Below are 24,856 nucleotides of genomic sequence, written 5' to 3' on the forward strand. Positions count from 1 at the left end.
TGAAAGAACAATTGAAGTTCCTGGAAATGTGCTCTGATGGGGTGTGTGGTCAGCTAACTTTCAGACATTTATTTTCCTTATTGAGGGATATAAGTGGCATACCTTAATATTCTCTGCCAAAGCCCAACTTCTGATTTTTTCCCTCTAAACCTGCTCATTTAGCAATATCGATCCATTTTAGTAAATACCAACTCCATTCCATCAGTTGCTCAGGCCAAAACTTGGCTGTCACCATTGATGCCCTCTTTCTCTCACACCCCACATAACAATCTACAAGTTGACCCTGTCAGTTTTACCTCTAAATACAGATAGAATTCAGTCACTTGTGACCACCCACTGGTGCCCCACTCAACCCCACCGTCAGCTCCGCGCTAAGCCACCGAACAGCCGGACACTCAGGCTCCTGCTCCTACTGCTGCCTCCTGCAGCGGAAACTCCTCTCCCAGCTTTTCTCTCACTCGGCATAAAAGCCCAAGCACCAATAATGTCTCACAAAGAGCAACGTGACCCCCAACACACATAGCACCTCTCCGACCCCATTTCCTACCTCTCTTCCCCTCACTGGCTCCGTTCTGACCACACTGGCCTCCTTGCTTTTCCCAAAGCAGGCACACACGCACACCTCGGAGCCTTCACACTTGCTATTCCTGGATTGCTCCACCTGGATTGCTTTCCTCCTAGATAACAGCACGGTTTCCTCCCGTTTCTCTGAGGTCTCACCCGAAATGTCTGTTTATCTGGGAAGGCTTTCCTGACTGTGATACATGCAGTGTGACCTCACTCCCCCAAACAGAGAGAGAGGGAGAGGGAGAGAGCGATCGTCTTCAGTTTGGCTTTATTCTTTCCAAAGCATTTACTTCACTGAACATATTACATGTTTTTAATGCATGATTGTGTCTCTTCCTTGTCTAGCGTACGAGGTCCATGGGAGCAGGGATTTATTATCTGGGGCTTTGTCCTCAGTGTCTCAGCCTGATCTGGCTGTTAGTAAGCACTCAGAAAATGTATGTGGAGGAAATGAGTGGCGATCGGAGAGGCCGCAGGGGACAAGGGCGCAGGATGTGGAAGCAGATGCCCAGAGAGCAACCTTGGAGAGAGAAAAGGAGAAAATGTTCGTGAAATTCTCCTGGGTAGTATCCTATCTGTCCCCAAACTTTTACTAGAACATCCATTACTTGTTAATGTGTAGTAAAGTTAAATCTGTTTAGGGACATGCAACACAAAAGTCTTAACTGGGGTTCAGGGCCTCTGTAAAAAAATCTTCTTGGGATACCTCCACATCTGCGCCACGCTGTTGAGGACAAGTGTGTGGTCACAGTACCCACGTCTATCCTAATGGTTAGTTCTCCCCACATGAAACCTTTGGCACTACCTACCTGACTTATCCCTTACCACGTATATTTCCACACACGGACATATTTGAAATATGAAGCTTTTCCTAATAAATACAAATGCAAAAATAATAAATATGCACAACTCATTTTCTGTTTAAATCATAATAATGTAAACAAAAGCTATTCTACATCCTTTGTTTTCGCCAGGGAATATAAAGGCTTAAATGGAATGGACAAGTTTACTGCACCCATCTTGAGAGAGGAGGTGGGGCGTTAGAACTACACCACACCCCAGCAAATTGCCTTGCAACCGCCTTTCTCCCTAACTTTCATTTTCTCCTGTCTTCTCTGGGTCAAAGGATTGGGTCTCTTTTTGCCTTAATGCACATTTTCCAGAGTGGGAAAAGGTGAATATGAATCCAGACAAATTTACCTGGGGAGATGTGTCGACCCCAAGTAAAAGCTTGGTAGGAAATTGAAATCCAATTATTGGTGCCAATCATCTGTCAGTTATATATCATCTCACTGTCTCTGAGTCCTTTAATCATCCCTAAAAGGATATTATTCAATGCATCTCTCTCCAAAATGCAGGAGAGAAACATTGCCAGAGTTAGAGCCTTCTTCCTTTTGTCACCGACTGCTGTGTGACTCCAGGAAGCCATGGTCCTTTGTCAAGAGAGCCAAGAACCTCAAAAGTTAATAAAGGTTGTTGAAAATGGCTGTACCTACTTATATAATTGCTATCCTTATCCAGCTATTTTAGAGTTAAAACTCAAGGAGAAAATATTTACTCATTCTTAGAATTTCATTCATTTTTACTCATTCAGATATTATTGTGTGCCTCCTATGTACCAGACTCATGATATAAAACTATTTTCCTCTGACTTAAAAAGTTATAATAGGCACTCCTATTGGATTTATCTTTTATATTTCTAATATGATGTAATCCCAATAACACATTTTCTCCTATTTTCAGATTGAGACAGGCTCTAAAATGTAGGCTTTGGCTTATTAAAGCAACTTAATGTTTCACTACGAATGCACGGCAGTTTAAACATATATTAATTCACTTTCACAGAAGGAAAAGTAAGTGGTACACATGTGAGTCTCTAAACCTTTCTCGCAATACCCTGCAAGTATAGTAAATATGACCTCTATATTTTGCAGCTGGTGGGTAGAAATTTGGGTTCACCACATCTAGCCCACCCAGCTGCTCCTGGGACATGAGGACGGGTCACGGGAGGGGAATGACCATGTAAATGTTGCCTGTGAGAGTGGACCTTTACGGTGTTGGGGAAGGCATAGTGAGCAGGAACTAAGAAAACTGCTGTTCTCTACCACTGAGCGCATGATCTGTAAAGGGTTTCATTAGGAAATCCTTGAAGAGTAAAGTCTAGAATTTGGTTTTCTCTGCTATAAAGAATAAAAAATCTTTATCTTTTATCATTTTGCATTCTCCATGACATTTTTATTCTCTTCTTTATTTCCTGAACTGCCTACATTTACAAGATGTAACACTTTGGAATCATTTCCTTAGGATTCAATACTGGAAAGATCTTAGAGACTTTGCTTGTAATTCCATGGTGGCAAAAATCATTTCTCTTTTGATATTGCAGATCTTGTCACAAACCCGATGGTGCGGACTCAGCCTTCCTCTGGGGCTGTGGAGTATGTCGGGAACCTGACCCTGACATGCCTCGTGGAAGGCGGCACCCGGCTGGTTTACCAGTGGCTAAAAAATGGGAAGTATATCCACGCCGGCCCCACCTATACCTTTTCACCCCAAAACAACACCCTTCATATTGCTCCAGTGACCAAGGAAGACATTGGGAATTACAGCTGCTTGGTGAAGAACCCTGTCAGTGAGATGGAAAGCGGCATCATTATGCCTACCATATATTGTAAGTCTTTAAAACACATATATTCATGAGTTTTCTTCTGGGACGTTTTCATGAAGGTAGTCACAGAGAATATCAACCCCAGATGTCATTTGGTTTTCTGTTATTGCAATGCAGTACTAGCTGTAATTACACTTCCTAGGCACTGTCTTGTCATGAAGTATAGCTGTTTGCACAGTGCTATTTCTTGAAGATCAAGTTGAGATAGCGGCGACAGTCCTCTCAAGATACATCTTCTGACATAGTCCATTATGTGACATTTCCAGGGAAAAGTAGGAACCTCAATTTCAAGAACCCAGAACCGTGCAGGAAATACTAATTTACCCATCCCCAAAGAGGAAGAGTTAGGGAACACAGACTGGGAGAGGGATGTGCTCTGAGGCTCCCCACAGGGAGAAAGAATGTTCACAGGTTATGCACGGGTGGCACATCCCCCACAGAGATCTACATCATAACTTAGAATTTCAGCATGAATCACCTATTCTGTTTTCTTAAGGCACTGTTTCTATGACAATTTCCTTCATGAAAGCAAGGATAACTTTTTATTTCAGCAGAAAAAAGTATAACAAAATCTATTGAAATGGACCGTGTTTTTATGAGGTTATGATCTCATAACCAGGTATTGGCCTTGGTGGGATACAATGTCAAGCCAGTAATTCAGGTATCTACTTGCAGTTCATGAAATGTATATGCCTTCCAGCTCTGTTGTAAATAATAACCCAGGAACCACTGCATTTTGTGTACGACATATGGCACTGCTGCAGGGAAATACTCTAAGTGATAAAAATTAGAGGTAGAAAAGGTCATTCACAGTAAATACTTACCATCTGCTCCCAAGCAGGATGGCAAGCAGCATCATGATGGAAATTTAGGTACTGTTCCCACCCAGCCATAAATTGTTAAAGAGAACAGATGATATGTGATTTTACAAGCCTCTTAGCAAACAGCCATTCCTGAGGCAAAGGGTTCATTTCTATTAGGAGTTCTCCACCAAAGAAGAAACTGAACCATAACCCAAAGCCAAAATAGAACTATCTTCTGCTTTCATCTTCAATGCCAGAGGCCACACTGGTGAGTCATTCCTAATGTCTCCAACTGGATTGCCCATTCCCAGAAGTAATGGACTAGGTTGCACCTCAAAGTAAAGGATGGTCAGACTGAGTGCTAATGAAAAAGGAAATATCACCACTGTGTAGTATTAAAAAAAATAAATTATAAGCCATGTGATTGTAAATGATAGGCCATAGATTGAGGAGTATGAAAGATAGATGATAGGTAGGTAGGTAAGTAGATGGATGGATGGAATGGTAGATAGATGATAGATAGATAGATAGATGGATGGATAGATAGATAGATAGATAGATAGATAGATAGATAGATAGATAGATAGATGATAGATAGATGATAAATTGATCTGTGTATGTGTAAAAGAGCAAAAGTAAGAGAGGGAGAGAGAAAGGTATAAAAGACAGACATAAAGATCATTCACTGAACTATGGACATTTGTTTTCTGAGTGGAAATTAAAAATGAGTTTTCATTTTTTGCTTCTCCGAACTTTAGGACTTTGTGCAATGAATGTATATTCCTTATATAATCAGATAATATATGTTACATTTTAAGAAATTGTATCAGAAGCAAGGAACTTAAATGTTTCAAGGTATTAGGTTCTAAGAACTAGAAGAGATGCTTGTGTGGGACCTGGGGGAGTTTGAGGGATTTGGAGCTTACTCTGAAGAGCCAGACATAACACATAATTAAGACAAACAGAAGAGAAATGATTATGCCAACAAATGAAACCCAACAAATGGGGAAGTAAAAAGTCAAAATAAATATGAGTATAGGGAAGACAAGCTAAGATGATGAGATTCCTTTCTTTAGAGGCATGTTTTATTTTAAATTAGAGTGATGTTATTAAATTCAATAGTGAACCTTATTCACCAGTCCTTTAAATGACTGTGGGATTCCTCTACAAATTGAACCCACTCTCAAAATGGAAGAATTACTGCTTTTGAGAACACTCCATTATGTTGCAAGGTCCTAAGGTAATTCCAAATGGGAGTTCAAGTTTTTAGTAATGGCAACTCACTTTGAAAGGAAAATCACTCACTTTCATGTGTGTTAAATTATCAAGTAATTTGTTTTTATAGTCATTCTGTAAACCCTGAAAACCAGTGGGAAGACAAATACTGATACGGATGGCTGTATTTCTACAACCATGCTTCTCTTCATCAAGCCTCCTTGCTCTGCTCTCAGACTTTAATTTTTCAGCAAAACTTGGGTTTCTTGCTCACATTGGTTTCCAACTATATGAACCATAACCAATACCCGCTGGTTGGTGGCCTTTGCTTTCCTGATGTTCTGTCAATGCTGACAACTTGAAGGGCCACCGCTGCTGCACTGGACCTGAGAGAACAGCTACAGAAACATCTCTATGACACCTCAGATCCCTTCACAATGCCTGCACAGTAACATCTCAATAATGATTTGGTTGAGAGAGTGAAAACAACTTTTTATTCCCATTACACAACTTATTATTTAGTGGAATTCAGAATAAGGTTCCATTTTATAGCACATACGTGTAAAACAGTGGTTTTCCCCTGAGACCGTATCACAGCCTGAAATGAGAGAAAGTATGACAGGGTTCCACTGTAGTCACAGCAAAGGGGGCATTAATTTCTCTTTGCTTTAATCCCCCAATTCTAGTTCCTGATGACTTTAGATTTGAAGGCATTAACTTCTGTGTTTGCTTTCTTTTTGAAAAACCAATCATCTCATGTGTACATATTAATATACATCTATAGGTTTCCTCCAGGTGTCTCTGTGTTTTAAGGATGCAAATAAAGTGTATGCTCCTTAACTAACTATAATTTATTGTTTTTCATCTTTAATTTCTGCTATATCTTAGGAAATTTGTTTCCCCCATACAGATTGGTCAGAAAATGTTGACATAATAGAGAACCACTCTAGGAATCCGAAAATTTAAGGTTGGTCTACCAGTGTCCAAAATAGCTTTAGTGGCATGAGTGATGGTGTATCAAAGGTAGAAAGTACCAGTTATCCAGTCAACCTTCTTATAGTAAAGGTGAGGAAAGTGAGACCCAAAGTGTTTAGATGACCTCTGAAGAATACTTAACTAATCATTGACAAAACTAAGAATTTAACCTAGTTATCTTACTGTCTAGTCACTATGTTATATTATTCCACACAATGAGAGATGAGCAGTCGATACTTTTATTTTGAAATCAGGACCTTTGAAATTAGGTTATTACTGAACAAACCATCCACAGAGAGTAGGAACCATATTGTGCACATTTTTTTCTCTCTCATATATTAAATATTTTATGTAAAACTTAGTATCATAGAGAAAATCAACATCAACTAAGACACAAAATATTGTGGATTGATTACTTGAATAACTGAGTATAGAATTAATATATAATTAGATAATTTATTATATAACTAATATAGTTAGACCACAAAAAATTATTCTGATATAGAGAGTTATATCACTTACTTTTTTTTAAGAGAAATAATATGAGTGGTTAAATGCATATGTTTCAGACTTGTATCTCTGCTATTTAATAGCTATGTGACCATGGGAAAATTAATTTTTTAAGCACCTTTTCCTTCACCTTACCAGAATAACAACATCTACTTCTTATGATTGTTCTAAAGATTAAATGTGGTTGTCTATATAAGTACTTAAAATAGCTTCAGATGGCAAATATCCAATAAGTGTTGGTTATGATCTGATGAAAAATGAGCATGGTCATGCCTAAACCTTAAAGTTTTTAGAATATAAGCCAAGATTTAGACTGAAGGAGAAAAACCTGTCTCATTGGGAACATTTTTTTAATCTCTCTCTTTACTGACTTCTGAAGAAAGCAATGGGAAATGTGTGTTCATCTGTAGGCAATCTACTGCATAAAAATAGCAAAATGCTATAGGAATATTGCAGTGTGAGGAAAAAACCATGGGATATCCATGATTAAGTAGTTTATTGCTGATCAATGAATATTTGTTCATTATTACTAAAGAAAATGTATTTTTTTCCAAATGGCATTCTAAGCTTAGCTTTCAGGGAGAAACTTTTTAAATTCTTTAACTGTTAAAGTATCATAAAAATATAGAACACTCCTATATCAATTTGTACAAATTTGCATTTCATGTGAAGCTATGCATTTTATAGATATTTGCATGACCCATCCAAGCACTGAAAAGAAAATATTCAAAGTATGGTTGCCAAAAAGAAAATAGAGACCATAATCTATTTAAAAAGTGCTTCAAATGCAATGACAGTTTCAAAAAGACAGACTTTGTCTAGCAAGATTGCAGATTTACCAGTTAATTACTCAAAAGTTTAGTACCACTATTATGATGACTATTATAATCTTATAAATTGTATACTAAATTTCAGGGCTTTCACTATTTCAAATAAGTTCAATCACATTTCAAATAATTTACATTTTCATAAATATCAGCATAAAGCAATTTTAGGCCCTCATTCTTTCTTGGGAGTCTAAATGAGGACCTATTTGGCCAAGTTTAACATGAAATGAAGACTTTTACAGAAAGTAAAATGTTACTAAGCAAGCCCAAATTCATTAACTATGTCATGGTTATTTATATCACCCCTTTCTTTCTTTCTTTTTTTAATTAATGTAGATGGACCTTATGGACTTCACGTTAATTCTGATAAAGGGCTAAAAGTAGGGGGAGTGTTTACTGTTGACATTGGAGAAGCCATCTTGTTTGATTGTTCTGCTGACTCTTATCCCCCCAACACCTACTCCTGGATCCAGAAGACTGACAATACAACCTATGTCATTAAGCACGGGCCTCACTTGGAAGTAGCATCTGAGAAAGTAGCCCAGAAGACAACTGATTACGTGTGCTGTGCTTACAACAACGTAACTGGAAGGCGAGATGAAACTCACTTCACAGTCATCATCACTTCTGTAGGTAAGGGTGACACATAAAAGGTGGGGATCCCAGTGAATCACAAATGTATGCTGGCCTCACTGTACCCCTATTTTACACCTATATGGAAAAGGAAATCACTGGGAATGTTGAAATACTCTAAGAAACTCTCTTTCTGAGTTAACTAAGCTATGGCTTCTATAATCAAAGAAAGAAAACCCAAAACAGAATGGCAAGGGAATTCAGTTGTTAACTCTGAGGGACTATGCAGAAAAACTTAATAAATTACTTCTAAATGTGCACTCTTGCTTTCCTAATTTTACAAACAGGAATATAAGAGAAGCAAGCTACTCATTTAAAAGGTTTATAGCTACTGTTGCATTGAGTCAGATAAATAAGTCTCCCTGAGTTGGAAATCTTGTTTTCCTACTATTTAACTCCCCTTCTCACTGTTCTTCATAGGCTCTCCTTCCTCTTTCATCATTTAAACACCTGAAATCTATAGAAGTTCTCAACAGGGGTCTGAACATCTTGGAATCTATAAAACGTTACAGTCTGTGAAATTTGACATTCTTTAGAAATCATCTGATTTTTCAGAAAGGTCATGGATCCACAAAAGGTTAAGTATCACTGCCTGAAATACTTATGTCCACCAAATTCCCATCCTTCTGAGCCTTCTCTCTCCACAGTATGATTTCATTCACTCTCATGGTTTCATGAACACTGATGCATCCCAAATCTATATTTTGAAAGTTCTAAACTGTATCTCCAGCTGCCTTCTGCATGTCTGCACTGTGAAGTACCAGAGGCAGCATACAGGTCCAACACACCAAAACTGAACATCTTCTTTCCCTGCAAACGACTCTTCTTCCTGCATTCCCTGTTTAATCGAACGGCCCTACTACCTTTCAGAAAGCTGAAAGCCGTCCCAGACTCTTTGCTCTCACTTATTGCCCTGCCTGGCATCCAGTCACCAAGTTTGTCTCTTCTCCTTCCTTCCTTTCTCTCAAGCCCTTTCCTTCTTCCTTCTTTTTTTCTTTCTCTTCCTCTCCTTTTCCATCTCCTCCTCCATCCCCCTCTTCCACCTTCTCTTCCTCCTCCACCTTTTTCTCCTTTTGCTTCTCCCTCTGTAATTACTACAACTTCTACTGCTGCTATCAAGTCCGTGCTGGACTCAGCTTTACACACAGAGACAGACTAGGTGGGGAATATCTAGGTGCAGGTTTGAACAGGGAGTGGTGGCTAGGGTGCCTATGATTGGAGTAGGAACAAGTCTGCAAAAAGTCCAACCAGTAATACCTTCTCCAGTGACAGCTTCTCTTTCTTTATAACCCAAGTGTTATGGGATTAGAGCCCATAACATAGAAGAGTCAATACATTTTATTGAAGAGATGAAACATGAATCTAATCTTTATAATTCTTAGGCTAAATTTTTCAACAAATAGCCACATGTGCATCAAAATCACCTGAGGAGATCTAATAATATATTTTCATTGAGGCACTTCAGACCTATTGGATCAGGATCTCGCAGGTAGTATGGGGGAATCTGAATAGTTAGCAAGCACAAGCGTGGCAACCACTTGTTTAAGGTGTATTTTTTTTTCCTATAGCCTTTTCAATTTATCACAAAGCTCTTAGAGAGCTACTAAGAGTTTAAGTCTACCACAAATAGAGACTGATGAAGAAATAGTGGATTGAGTCTTTCCAGGATTCCTTAAAGTTGTGGGTATTCGTATTTGCAAAACCATCTGATTATGCTGGAATCTATATACTGTCATGGTGGGTTTTACATTTTTCTTTGAAGAAAATACCACACTTTCTAGAAGAGAGCAGCAGTCCAATAAAACTTTCTGCAATTGAGGAAATGTTCAATATCTGCACTACTCAATATGGTAGCCACTAGCTTCATTTGGCTTTTGAGCACTTAAATATGGCTATGCAACCAAGAAACTGAAGTTGATTTTATTTAATCCTTATTAAGTTGAATTTAAAAGTAAACAGTCACATGTGTCTCAAGACTATCATATTGAACAATGCAGTTTTAGAATTTTTACCTGAATCATGCTTGATTTGGGCAGTAGATAATAATATACTTCCCTTTAAATCCCCAAAGCATAGATGTGTTAGGGTGACATAAATTAGGTACCCACTCATTCCCTGTTTAGCACCTATTATGGACCAAATACTGGGTAGGCACTGAGAATGCCATTTGAAAAAAATAATTCCTGCTAACAAGATACTCACACCTAATGTGGGCAAAATAGGCAAGATGCATCCTTTGCTTTCTGTTTAACTCAATTTTTAATAGGTTTAACCAGCTTTTTACCTCAGTAGCTAACCAAAACATTATTTTGAAGCAAGCCATAATTAAGCATATAAAATAATTAAGTAGCAGTCTGAAGGTCATCTTGGACTTGTTCCCCACGCACACTGCAAGTGAAAACATGGCTACAGTCTGCAGATGTGTACTACAGTGAAGTCGGTCGCACTGCCTACACTTTCTCTGTTAGCATTTAGCCAAGTCACTTTCATAATATTAGAGGCCCCCAATATTTGAGTAAGATCTTATTACCAAGGACCAAATACAGCTAAAGTCTTAATATCAAATAATTGCCTTTTGAAAAATCTAAGAAACCTGTTTGACCTGTACAAAGACCAGGCATTTGTTATTATAGTAAATAAGAAGAGCAGGTGCTTATTTTTCAGAGGGATTCAGGATTGTCAACATTAGTGACCTCTTTGTGGTTTTTAAAGCTACTTTTCAACCCCCAAATGTCCACAGAACTTTAACTCTAATAGCAGCAAATGGCAAAGAAAATGAATAATATTGATGTGTTTTAAGTATTCGATTTTTTCTTTTCCAAATGAATGAATCTCTGCAATGCAGATTAAGTACACACCAACATACCTTGAAACAAATGTAGCAGTTGAGCACTTACCATTCACTCTGTTAAGCAATCTGTATTAAGATCTGTAGGGAATTTGAAATAATTTTTCAGAATAAGATACTTACCTTTGAGATATTTTCAAAACCAAGTGTGTTTGGTGGAACCAGAGTCCAGTTGTAAGAAATAGATGAACTTCTTTGTTTTTAACAGTGCAAAAATGTGGCTAATTAAAAAGTCTCAGCTATAAGATAAGGAAGATAAACAAAAAAGTAGTCAAGATGACTCCAAGGTTACAAATATGGAAAGAAAATACCAAAGTCAGGAAATAATCAAAAGTTTTATTAGGACTTTCAGTGGAGAGAGAAAAGACTAGAAAATGTAATGATTAGCTCCATGTTTTCCTGCCTGTGTAAGACTGGACCAGATGGTGTCTTCCATCTCTTCAGATATGATTCACATCTGATTTGAGATATGAATTGACTTTCTGCCAGAGGGGGAATAGCCTAAAGAAAACAGGGATGATGGGCAAGGTCACACAGCTAGTAAGTGATAAAATAATACCTGAATTCAAAGCCCATGTATGTGACCACTGTATAAACTGTCTCCCTTTACATTCTTGACTGAGAATATCAATAAGACTATGTGGTCTTTCTAAAAGATGTCACACATACAGAATACTGTGTATTTTCTCACCACCTTAACTAATGCTATGCTATATACAAAGAGATGCTCTGGTTCGTCCCTGACATGTGCATATTTCCATATGAATGAGCAATTATGAAATATCTGTAACTAAAAATAATACCTGAACTGTAAGTTTCAAAGAAAGAATAGCAGTTAAAATAATAAATTACCATTTGTATTTTGAAAAAGAAACAATGATTTTATTACCTTAATTAAGGACTTCTTTGAATGCAAGTGTCCCTACTTCAAATTTTTAACAAGGTCTAAATCACTATTGTGACATGTTATATAAAATAAAAATGTTTATGATCAGAATTCAATAGTCCACATCTAATAAAGACATTCAGATGTATAAATTCTTAGTGTTTACAAGGGCCACATGGCCATAGTTTGAGAGTTAGATATAATAGAAATGTTTTGAGTTTGTACATAATCCTGAGAAATTTATCATTTTTAATATTTATTTCTATTGCACATCTTCTCATAAAGGAATGAATAGGAAAATGACCCAAGGCAGGAAATTGAATTTACTGTTTTCTTCTATCTACTGAGATATTTCTCAGGTTAAGATCTATAGATGTATTTCACTTTGGGCCCCTGGAGAAAATGACTGAGATAAAACGACAGTCCTGACATCCACATCCTGAGGCCTTACGTGACATCCCCATGAGCATCTAGCCGGAAAAACTGTATATGTCAGGTGGGACCATGGTGGAGTGTGGAAACAGCATGCCCCTCAATATAGTGCCTTCATCGCTGTAGGAATATGAATCAGCTGATGTAATCAGCAAACAGATTGGATGGGAGAGATCTCAGAACTCCATTCTGATCTAGAAATAGACACACTGACTGGGAGCATATGGCTGTCCTGTTCCTGGTGCAGTCTCTCAAACAACAGGGCTGTGATACCATGGATACCACATCTCTTGCCCATATTTGCACTTACTATGTATTTCATTTTATTTGTTTGCTTAAGGAAGGGGCGAACAGCATTTGCACTAAGGCTTTGGTAAATGAGTCAGTCATGTTTAAATAATGGGTAGAATGGCGTGCTATGCGCTAAAGAGTAGAAAACTCTCTGAAAGAAAGAACAGGGCTCCTGTAAGTGTCCAGAACTGCATTCTAGATTCCTGTACATTCTTTGTGGCAATAGGGTCAGAATTTCCTTGCTGTCTTATTTTCAAGTTGGGGTCCTCAAAGTCCATCTCTCCAAAACACACTTGCTAGAGCTGAGACTACAGCAACTGGACCTCTTGATTTGGTCCTAGACATATTTGAAGTTTCATTTTGCAAAAGGGAGCACATTTCAGATTCTGGAGCTGATAAATCTTGTGTGTTCTGGCATAAAGAAGCAGCATTGAGAGTCGAGAGCCAGGATACTCTAGAAGAAAAGGGGACTAGCAGGGAAAATACTATGTTCTGAGAAAAGGATTATCCTGATTCCTCATTCTCCTAGGGAAAAGACACTTGACCTTTGCCATGGTCAAGGTTTTGGGCTGACTGGTGCTTGTCACTCCAGGATGGTTCTCTGATGTAGGGCTAGTGAAGCCAAGGGGAAGAGAGGTAAGAGGACAATAAGGAAGGAGTCTGGAGAAACACGGAAATAATGGGAAAGGGAATGAGTGGATCCTCTGTAGGACAGGATGTGCAAATTCAAACATTTTTGGAAACACATATCAAAAGAGACAAAAAAATTAAAGATGAAGGAGAGGAGAGGAGCTGCATTTGTCTAGTGTAAGGCATCCAGTCATTGTATGTTAAACCAACTACCAGCCTTCAGAACCATGAAGTGCCTGGCAAGAGCTGATGTATGCCAGAGGGTAACTTCACTGCTATAATGAGAGATCTCTGATATAATAATTAGCGTATTTACAAGTTTAAGGGGAAAAAATAGCTGAGACTATACTAAAATGTTTTTTCTCAGTTTTTTTCATGGTAAAGCACACTGCAGAAACTTGACTAGAATAACTTAGCATTCTTTTTTGAGAGGTGAGGAGTTAAGGGGGTTTTGGTGAAGACAGTCTGACGAGAAGTGAGAGAGCTGAAGAACAGCAAGTCTGGTGTTAGAGACGGTTAGTGGTAAAACTGAATATATAGAAACCTATCTGTCAATTACAAAAACCATTCTTTGACCATGGATTAACAGAAGAAAAGTTTAACTTGCAGTGAGACAAAACCTATGTTTGAGTCTTAGTTCTACAACTATGACTTTAGCAAATATTTTAATTTCTCTGAGACTATTTCTTTACCTCTATTTATAAAGGGTATTTTAAACTTTTCATTATCTTCATCATTTCTGATATGATACATATATACCAAATAAATAGAAAATGCAAATCCACATTTGGTTTTTTATATATACACTGCTCATACATTTAATTGTGCAAATCTGAAAAATGGCTAGTTTTTAATATCTGATCTCAAATGAAGAAATAGAGAATTCATTTGTTAAAAGTGGTGCCCAAATCATGTGCTATATTTTAAATCATGTCATTCTATTATTTAGTATTTATCAATTTTTTTCTTCTTTATTGCTTTGTTTTTCTATTACTGCTGATGTTTCAGGACAGTATTCTGTTCACTTTTATCTTATTGATAACCAAAACAGAGTATGGATCCTTCTGAATTTATATTTAGAAGTAAAACTGACTAGGTTTTCTTGAATTTCCAAAACTGTACCTCTTGGATGATAGCGAATGTGGAAATAAGGCATATAAAGAACAACAAAACCATCTTGGGATGTTGAATCTGAAAAAATTCCCAGGGGAAATGAGTTTCTCCAAAAACTGAGATGGCATCATGAAAAGAAAGGATTTCATTTATTTACTATAGTTCCAATGGTAGAAACAAACATATTTGGGCTCAACGAGTGGAAAGATTGTTGCTTCTTTTATAATGGTCAGGCAAGAGTTGTGGAAAGAGCATAGGATTATAGTTAGATGTTATTAAATTCAAATTTGTATCCCAGAGTCTTAGCTTTCCCACTTTTAATATGGAACTTATTCTTGGATCATGGAAGCCAAAGGATATGATAAATTGTAAAAGTATAATTTTGGTTAGATTTTTTTAAATCATTAAAGTCTAAGAGACAAATAAAAAATGTATAACAAATAGAAAATAGAAATAAAATAATATCCCAATTAATCCAAATTAAGAAAGGAAAAATAAAGAACCAAAAATTTAGGAAATAGACAAAATTAAAAGAGTACAGATCTAAACCAAAGTATGTTAGTAACTGCATTAAACATTAACAGACCAAATATTCCAGCTAAAAGACAAATACTGTCAAACTGGATTTAAAAATACTGTTTGATTCTTCTAAGATACACATCTTCTAAGGATACTGAAAGATTGAAAATAAAGGTTTGAACAAATAAAGCATACAAATAGCCAAAAGAAAGCTGAAGTAGCTATACTAATATCAGCTAGACAAGAATTAGATAAATATTTTAAGAAATATTACTTTAGATTTAAAAATAAACATTTCACAAAAGTGGTCTATCCAGCAAGAAAAAACAGTTCTAAATCTGTGTGCATCTGTGAGTGTAGCTTCAAAGTGCATCTAATAAATAACAAAAATTAACAGAGAGATAAAAAAATCCACAGTGGGAGATTTTAGTATCTCTCTCTCAGTATGGAATAGGACAGACAAAATCTTAGTAGGAATAGAGAAAGCCAATCTGCCCTAATCAAAATAATATAGACTACTACATACAACTGCAGAACATACCCTCTTTCCACATGACCATGCGTGTGGTCATTTTTTTAAAAATCTCAACAAATTTCAAAGGATTAAAATAAAACAGGGTATGCACTCTAGAGTAGAATTAAACTAAAAGTTAGAAACAGAAATAAAACTAGAAAATTCCCAAACTTAAGGAAACTAAATCACATACTCCTAAATAGCCCGTAGGTTAAATAAGAAATTTCAGTGAATACTATAAAATATTTTGAACTTGATAATGAAAATACTACTATTCAAAACTCAAGGGATGTCATTCTATAAGATTGCTACACTTAAGAAAATGATAGAGAAATTGTTGATGGTCTACACTATAAAAAGTGATGGAGAAAATAATGATGAAATTTTAAGGTATATTGCGTCTATAGCCATTACATTATGTATGGCACAAAAAATCTGAGGAAATATTCTTCCAGTATTCAAAAACTATGATTCAATTCAGCAAAGTCATTCACATAAATGAATGAAGTTCCAATGTATGTCATTGCTTCATTTCCATCATATTAAGTATCAACCAACATTCACATTGAAACTAGACTTGTTCATGTAGGATGTAAGCTATTTCTTTGCTGAATTGGATAGTAATCAAGCATTTATTTGAAGCAGTATTTTTCAAAACATGGTTGAATTCACTCATAGGTTGAAAATACAAGAGTTTGGCAAAAATCAAAGCCATTCCATGTGAATCAATTAGCTATAGGGAATTAACCATAAAGAGCATTGCATATTTTATTATTACTTCTAAGTTATGTGCTATACTTCCTTTACATCAGTAAAATTTATATCTTTTTAATGTATATGTGCATACAATGTTTTCCTTGAGACTGAGTTACCAGCAGGCCATCTGATAGAATGTCCTATTTACATAATAAACTTCATGTAAAACTCTCTGGCTTCCCCCAAATCCTAGAATATCAGAGCAACAGGAGAATTTACAGTCACTCTAATCTCCTCATTTTCCTCTTGTGAAAATGAAGACCCTCAGGGCCAAAAGGCTCACCCCAGGTTGCCCAGCTCTTTGGAGAGAACCAGCCTGTGGAGCAAGGGCGCAGTATCTGAAGAAAAGCTAAAACCTCACAAAGAAATCACCGAAGTGCTAAAGTAGTTCCAAACTAAAAGGTCAGCTTTCTAAGTGAGAGAATATAAATTATTCTATAAATTATTAACAAAGACAAAAGGAGGAAAAGTAATTAAGGGTTTTGATTTTCTGGTCTAGATCTAGAACCAATACATTGACATTCTAGTTCATTCTAAACCATGTTGCATTTATTTCTTCTATCCAAAGTTTGAAAGTTTAAAATCTGTCTAAAGGCAATAGGTATTACACAGGTATTGTAAATGCATTGAAAGAACATTTTAAGAACACAATTCTCTGTATGTATATTAGAAATTTATGGTCTTCCCATCAGAGATGATAAACATTTTTGATAATGAGAAACAACACTGCTTAACTCTTGACTTAAGGGGAAGTGTGAATGCATTGCATGGGAATCTTAGAAGAGATCACATGACTTCCATGACTTTCTAACTGGGGTTTGGTATATATGATCTGCACTACATCATGAAAAGATTTTAGGAGAATTAAAGCATGCAAGCAGTCTAGGTAGTAAAGCTAAGAGAGTGCATTTAGGTCCACAGTGAAAAAAGGGAAATACTACATTTTCCTTCTTTCCTTCACTGCTGGAGACCTCAGCAGAGGCTTTATGGTAGATGATGACATGGTGCAGTCTGGGTATTTATTCCAGAGCTGAGTTGCCACCATATTCTTCACTACATCCAGATGCTCCAGGCTATTCTCACCACTACAGAAAAGAAGTGACATCCCATGACCTTCACTCCCACATAAGCTGGACAGAGACTGGCAATTGCCATGATTCATTTCCACATCAATATATGATTCACACGATATACGGGAGACATCTGTTACTCAAATTCACTGTAGGTCAGAACTACTTCCCACTTCACAGGTTAACCTATGATTAAACATATTATAGTCTAGAGTTCGTGTTAACATTGCTATGGTTTAAAAAGCTGTGTTAAAATATCATTAAAGGGAGGCAGTGCAGTGTCAAGAGCCTGGGGCCACATCTGGACACTGCCACTTTTTAACTGAGTGATCTTGAGCAAGTTTCAGCTTCTCATCTAGGAAAGAGAATAATAATAATAATAATACCTCCCTATTGAGATTGTTGTGAACATTCAATAGGTTAATATATATCATGCACTCTTAGAACAGAGCCTCATGTATTGCAAGCACTCGGTAGATGTTAGCTATTAGCACTGCATTTTATATAGGGATATTAATAAAAGAAATGACTTGCAAAACCAAGTGAATTTTAGACACAAGGTGGGACTATAAACATTTTATTGACACACACACATTCTATTTTAGGGATTAAAATTTCTTTATTGATCAAAAATTAGCAAAGTGTACTTGAAACAAACACCTTCCCTCTCACACCTTTAAATGCACGTACCTGAATTATGCTAAAAGAGTGAGATGGAAGGAAAGAGAGAGAACAACCATGCGTCTGGGAATGTGTTATACAATAAGATCAAATAGATCTAAAGTAAATGGTGGTGAACCCTATTAGAAAGTATATGAGCTCTTTGCTGCATCTAGTACCACACATCAGTAATATCCCAGGCAGCTCACCACATTTACAAATACCCTTAGAGAGTTTAGTGTTTGTTAAAAGTGCCTTACTTCTGTTTGGTCTCTCTCATTCATAGTCTCTCTCTCATATACATATGTATGTTATATATGTGCGTATGTATGTGTCTATATATGCAATATAATGCTTATGTGCACAGTTTTCTCATTTAAGATGAAGCATAAGCAAGTCAAACTATACAGACATTTACTATTGATCTTTAATAAAAACATTAAAAATATGTCTTTTTATTCAGGACTGGACAAGCTTGCACAAAAAGGGAAATCGTTGTCCCCTTTGGCAAGTATAACTGCAGTATCACTCTTTTTAATTATATCCATGTGTCTTCTCTTCCTATGGAAAAAATATCTATCCTGCAAAGGTAGGTTACATTTTTTTTTTTAATTTTAGTGATTTTATACATACTAAAAAATGCCTTACTGTGTTTTTTCTCTCTTGGTTTTAGTTATAAAACAGAAGCTAAAAGGCAGGTAATGTGTGTTTCTATAAAAACAATTTTTTTCTTGAATGCTTTTCCTCAATCATTATCTCTAATAGAATGCCTATTTGTCTTTTCAGGCCAGAAACAGAATACAGGAAAGCTCAAACATTTTCAGGTAATGGCCAGGCTGAAAGGAGCTATATCAATGTTAATGTTTATTAATTAATATCATCGATATTAATTAGTATATATGGTGGTCTATTGATATAAGCTGTACTGATAAAATACTAACAATCCCTTACCTTTGAACAGTGCTTTCACTGACAAAGTGTTGTCCCTTGTATTAATTTTATTTAAGTCACACAATCTGTAAAATCAGCCTGAAAGGCTCTCTTAACTCCATTTTATAGGCAAGAAACAAAGACTCAGAGAGATTAAGTCACTTGCTCACTTCACTGAGTTCCCTTGCATCGTAACCCACTGATCCATTGATTATTATAGGGTTCTCTCACTTTGTTCCCTCCTAAGGCTGATAGAATACTGTCAATTCCGCCCCCAGGAGAAGAGGAAAGGGAAGTTTGAGAGGCTTGCTGCTCCGTTGTCCCCAGCGTGTCCCTCTGCCATCACTACTGCCTCCCTGGGCTGTTATCAGTGAACAATAGGCCATTCGCTCAGACACGGAGCTGGGTTTCAGTTCCATATATGCCACTTTTCTCCAGAGTCACCTTGGGGAATTAATTATTTTTCCTGACCTCAACTTCCTCATCTATACAATAAAGATAATTGCCTCCCTCCTTCCCCCTGGTTGCTGTAAGAATTAAATGCAAGGATGTAGATGAGATGCCTAATACAATGCCTCGATGCTTAGTAAATGTGGGTCTTCTTCCCTCATTTAGTCCTTTCTCACAATGCAGAATGCTGGAGCTAGGGAACGCCCAGAGACCATCTGGTTCCTCCCAACCACCCCACTCCCATCCTTTTGTCATTCTACAGATGACAGTTTAGGTGATAGTGTATTGTATTATGGGGGCAGCTATACTTATTTATTATCATGAGTTCTGGCAGTCTATGTTAGATAAGCAGGGTGCAGTAGACACTATAGGTGGATTAAAAGCTGCTGTGACTGCCAGGCTGAAGTCCGTAAGTCTCTGGTAATGGAGAGTTAGAAAGGACAAGCCTACCCACATGTGTTTATTTTAATTTATAATACACTGTTCCCACACTGTTCCCACATCAGGCTTTAAGAATAACTGTTCCAACTCAGTTTCAGTTCTCAGCTTCAGAAGGAGTCGTTTCCAACACTGCTTGGTGGCACTATGACTACAGGGGTTTTGAAACGTTAAATTGGTGTTATACACATACCACTTGAAGCGAACCATAAAGATACAATGGTTTTTACAAAGACTTAAAAAAACAGCATGGCAATTCGAGGTATTTGGTTTGTAAGTAGTATTTGTTTTCCATTTCAGGCCATGAAGATGCTCTGGATGACTTTGGAATCTACGAATTCGTTGCTTTTCCAGATGCTTCTGGTGTTCCCAGGGTTGGTTTGCCTAGTGGCTGATTAGCCAAGAAGTACAATTCTGCCTCCCCAGAGGTGTAAGCAGCACTCATTTAAGCACTCAGGCGGAGTGGTCAAAGGGCTGCCCACCCCTGGGCAGTACTCACTCCCTCTCTGATGAACGGCTTGCCAGGTTTGGGGACTAAGCATCTTTCTCAGCCTTTACAAACTAACACAAATAAGGAAGTTATACTAACTCACAGTCATTCTTTACCTGGCAAGCTCAGTGAAGAGAAAGCTCGGTAGGCTGAAGGTCGAGAGAACTGAATGAATTGAGCTAAGGAGACTGGTTTAATCATTCAGTATCACTTCATGACTGCAGCCTGTCACTTCACTGCACTCTGTTCCTCTGTTTCCCCTCCATTTCCTCCTCAGATCTCTTGAGGACATTGCAAAGACAACTGATCATATCTTGAACGTACTTTATGGTCTTCAGAAGAAAGGTACCATATAAACCCAAAGTATGCAGGGTACACCTCTTTGTTTTCATCCTAAAGGCACAAGAAATGTGAGAGGGGGAGCTTTTATACAGTTGAAGCCATTTTTTCAGTCTGCAAAGACAAGCTCTCTTAAAACAATCAGTCTTGCTTAACAGAATGTTTCTCTGAGCTAATCAGCTCATTAACATTTTTATAAATTTGTGCAGGACTAACCTTTCCTTTGCCTCCTTATTCCCCTATGATTGTTCACTTAAGGAAGGGGCCATAACATACCACTTGCTTCTGTGCATTTCGTTTCCTTTTTTAAAAAAGAATTCTTTGTCATTAGGTGTTGGTTGCCTTGTTAGTTCAGAGAATTCTATCCATGTGTAAGATTCGTGCAGTAAGTTTCCTGGCCACATGAGAGTAATGCCATGTGATTGGATTTCATCCTACTAAGGGTGAGTCTGTAGCACCAGGGCCCACATGGCCACAGATGGAGGGCAGGACTGCACTGCAAAGCTTTGTGATGCCCTATTCAGTCTCAGGATTGTAACTCACCCTTCACTGACATAACCAAAAAGGCAAAAATAAATATTTCAAAAAGCTTCTCACTCTGGCAGAAAGCACCCATCTCAGCCGTGGCTTTTGAACAGGACAGCAGGAAACAGAACAGCTGATAAGACTTAGAATTGAATTTTTGAAGTCAGTCAGGAGTTTCTTGGTTTAAAATAATGCAGTTTTTATTCCTAGGAATTCATCGGATACAAGTAAGATCAATATAAGAAACCTTAAAGTTAGCCTTGTGATTAATCAGTACTCAGTTTGAAAATTTTATTGGGAGGACTTGTATTTGCTCAAAATGCTACACTCAAGAACTGGGGGCAGAGAAATGAGTGCTTTGATTCCCTATCAGATGCATGGCTTGTTCTGTCCTAAGTAGAATAACTTCATTTGGAGCCATGCCCATCTTCAAAGTGCTTATGTGTGATTAGCAGCCAATTGCAATGGCTTTGAGAAGAAAAGAAATATAATAATAAAACCAAGATCTCAAAAGTGAAGCTAAGAAGGGAAGTAAGCTGAATTCATAACTTTTTGAGTTTTTTAAAAATCATAATCACCTCTTAGCTTGTGTGGTCCATGTAACAGAGGAATGCTCCTCCTCTCTCTCCTTGCCCTACACCTCACTGCCCGTTGGCACCTCTTTCAGGAGTTGGACAGCAAGTAATAGTGAACAAATTTATTACTTGGTTAACTGCTCTACTGTTAGGTGGGAGAAATTGGTTATGACCTGTAGATTGCCCTTATCAGAGCCCCTGAACACCTCCATACCAAAGAAAATCAAGAGTTATCTCTCAAGTATAAACTGTTAACCAAAAGCTCCTTGACACAAAAATGATAAGACAAATCACATATCCTGGGGCTGCCCATGGGAGCTTAGCAAGTGGAATAAAAATAGGCAGTTTCCAGAAAAGCGTAAAGCTAAGTAAGATGTGCTCACAGAACCTAGCAGGTCAAAGCTGGATGAAACAAGTATCTCTGCAGACGATTTATCAAGGCAGTGTCCGCCAGGTGGCGCTGTATAAACATGAAGGACGGACAGTGATCAGAAGTATGAAAACAAATAGTCTGGGTAAGAAGAGGAACCAACTTGGGCTAAATTGTTGGAAGGCAGTGTTTATAAAAAGAAGAAAATTATCAAATATAAAAATGGGAATTAATAGAATGTTGAGTGCCTATTTCAATAAAATACATGTTGGTTTTCACCAGACAGAAATACAGTACTATACTTCCTATCATCATACAAGCCTATAATTTTTTGAACCCATTACTGCATTCAAACCAACACATCTCCCTTGGTGTGTTCTGCCTGTACTTACTAGCAATGTGATGAGCATTTTTAGCTGTACATTAGTCTTTCCTCTCAGCCGTGCTGGCACACATAATTGGCAGATAGTGTCCAAAGGTCATCAAGATGTAATGTAGGGATAACATGTACTCTCTGATTCTAAGCTCTCCTGGTGTCTTCCCTTTTGCTATTTTTTCTTTTATTAGATTTCCTTCACAGTACCACCCAGCTTTTCTCTTAAATGAAGAAAAAAAGCACTAGCTTTGTCAAGCTATTGCTCTTCTGATCTCATAGCTATGCTACCACAGGGTAAGTACAGGGAACTGTGCAAGGAGGAAATGTGCACTGAGGGAAGATAATCAGTGCTGATTCTCTAATTATCACTGCTTCTGTCTGCCTTCAGCTCTGCAGCATAGCAGTACTGTTTACTAGTCTGCTAATTTTTCTTAATGTGCCACATTTTCTAGAGGCCAAGTAGGTCTGTTCCAGCTTGTGATGGCGTATCAGGACAAGATTTGCACAGTACAATTTATGAAGTTATTCAGCATATCCCTGCCCAACAGCAAGACCATCCAGAGTAAGTATGAACTTGAATTTGGTGGTGTGACTTCAGAGGGGCTCAGCATTCAGCCCCTGCTTTCCCCAGAATTTCTTGAAAGGCTCAAAAGAAAAATATTAAAACTAGAAATTAGAGCTGGGCATTTGAACATACTTCCCCATCTGAAAATAATCTTAAGAAACAAAATAGGCACACATTCAAGTGCCAAATAGGGCTGTGTGCTTGGGCTAGTGGACTAGATGCAGGGTTCCGGACTCCAGCATTTTCCCCAGTAAACCGACATCTGGGTACGAAAAGGTTCTTCAGGCCACTTCTCAAGCTTATCTTGATGGTTTTCCCGTGGCTGAGGTAGTTTTAGAGCCAGTGATCTGTCACTATAAATAGGACTAGAAAAAGAAAACTTCAAAATGTGCACAGCACTCTCACCATCAAATACCCAGCTTCTTACAGATTCAAAGTGAAGTGGTCTACTTCCAAGTGAGCAGAATCACTATGAGGACTGGCCTCACACCCACGGAGGATCAGACCTGAGCTGGGCCAAAACCAAGAAACAATTTATCCAGTTAACCTCAGGGCTGACACTAAGGAGTTACCCTACCTTCCCAGCCAAGGAGAAACAGCCTACAGCCTTCTGAAAGAATGAAATGAACTTCCCTTTTTTGTGGACTGGCGCTGCCTGCAGGCAAAACTGTCACAAATCATCTTCCATCATTCTTTATTTGTCATTTATTGACTTTGAAAAGAACATCAATAACCACACTAGGAACTTCCCCTCTGGCAAAAAAATAGTCTAGTAAAGTAACTCATGCACACCTCTGGGTAAACACCAGAAATAACAGCAAGCAGTGGCTGAATGCCTGGGAAATCGTCTTAGTGGGAGGACACCCAGCCCTGGTGGTGGTGGTGTGCAGGTGGTGGGTGGGAGGTGAATGGGTGGGGATTATGAAACCAGTTTAGGGCTCAATAAGAGGCAAGAGCCCCTCAGAAGACCCCTCCAGTACATTCCGTCTTGTGTCAGGAAACCTGGAGAAGGGGGTCAGATAAATTAGGAGCAGACCCTGACAGAGCTAGAACTTCTGGTTTAAAAAGAAAATTGTTTTAAAACATTATATTATTCATCTAGTAGAACACAAGAGTGGAATGTTATTCTGACAGTTTTAAAAAACCTAAAACGATCTAACCTTCTTTACATTCTGGAATAGAATATTAAGGCATATTTGTTTTGTTTTGTTTTGTTATGTAAACATAAGGAATAGAAAGAATTTTGAGAGTATGTCTGCTTCCTAACTTTCAGGCTGTATACAAGTAAAATATTTATCCTATTTAAATTCATTTGTTTTTCTATATGCCAATTAGAATGCAAACAAGCCAAATGAAAACTTGAGGTTTATCTTTTGAGGCTCCTGAATATGAAGTAAATGTTGATTTTAAACTGTGGAATATGGCAGCTACAATCAGAACACAAAATAAAGTGATGAGGTTGGTTTTGCATGTGAAAAAAAACAATTTTCTAAGTTAAAAAAAAATCACCCTCTGAAACTGAACTGCTTTCAGAACTAAGCAATATCTTTAGAATTTCTCAGGAATATAAAACTTTATTTCAGAGATAAACTTGGAAGGTTGAAAATAAAGCAGCAATGCTCTTTTTTGAGCACACGTAGGACTTCTATCTGCAACCGCTATTGAGGATACGCACCTTCCTCGGGCAGCGAGTCCAAGAACACCCACTCTCCCTCCAACCCCAGGGGACCTCCCATCCTGGGTCTCTCCCTCCTCACCTCCTTCATCCAGCCTTTTATTCCCCTGTGCGCATTTGTCGTCCAGCGACCCTCTTCCTTTCCCCTCGTCCTCCGGTGTCCTCTCGCTAAATCTGCCCTTCTCGCTCTCTGTAAGACTGTCTCCTTT

At 37.8% G+C, this 24,856-nt stretch overlaps 1 protein-coding gene across 7 annotated transcripts in view; it reads left to right on the top strand.

Moving 5' to 3' along the window:
• HEPACAM2 (HEPACAM family member 2) overlaps positions 1-24,856 on the top strand; it is a 41,257-nt gene that overhangs the window by 7,480 nt on the left and 8,921 nt on the right. For 2 of the 7 annotated variants that reach the window (XM_073238827.1, XM_017652756.3), the window contains exons 3-9: positions 2,951-3,235; positions 7,899-8,195; positions 18,378-18,503; positions 18,588-18,612; positions 18,701-18,738; positions 20,033-20,106; positions 22,860-22,969. In XM_073238827.1, coding sequence (XP_073094928.1) covers positions 2,951-3,235; positions 7,899-8,195; positions 18,378-18,503; positions 18,588-18,612; positions 18,701-18,738; positions 20,033-20,106; positions 22,860-22,969 — 955 coding nt within the window. Of the gene's footprint in view, positions 1-2,950; positions 3,236-7,898; positions 8,196-18,377; positions 18,504-18,587; positions 18,613-18,700; positions 18,739-20,032; positions 22,702-22,859; positions 22,974-23,391; positions 24,280-24,307; positions 24,431-24,856 lie in introns of those variants that run through there. The other 5 variants (XR_005061729.2, XM_037019898.2, XR_005061730.2 and 2 more) reach the window with 5 other exon arrangements.

Source organism: Manis javanica, chromosome 6, assembly GCF_040802235.1.
Source record: "Manis javanica isolate MJ-LG chromosome 6, MJ_LKY, whole genome shotgun sequence".
NCBI lineage: Eukaryota > Metazoa > Chordata > Mammalia > Pholidota > Manidae > Manis > Manis javanica.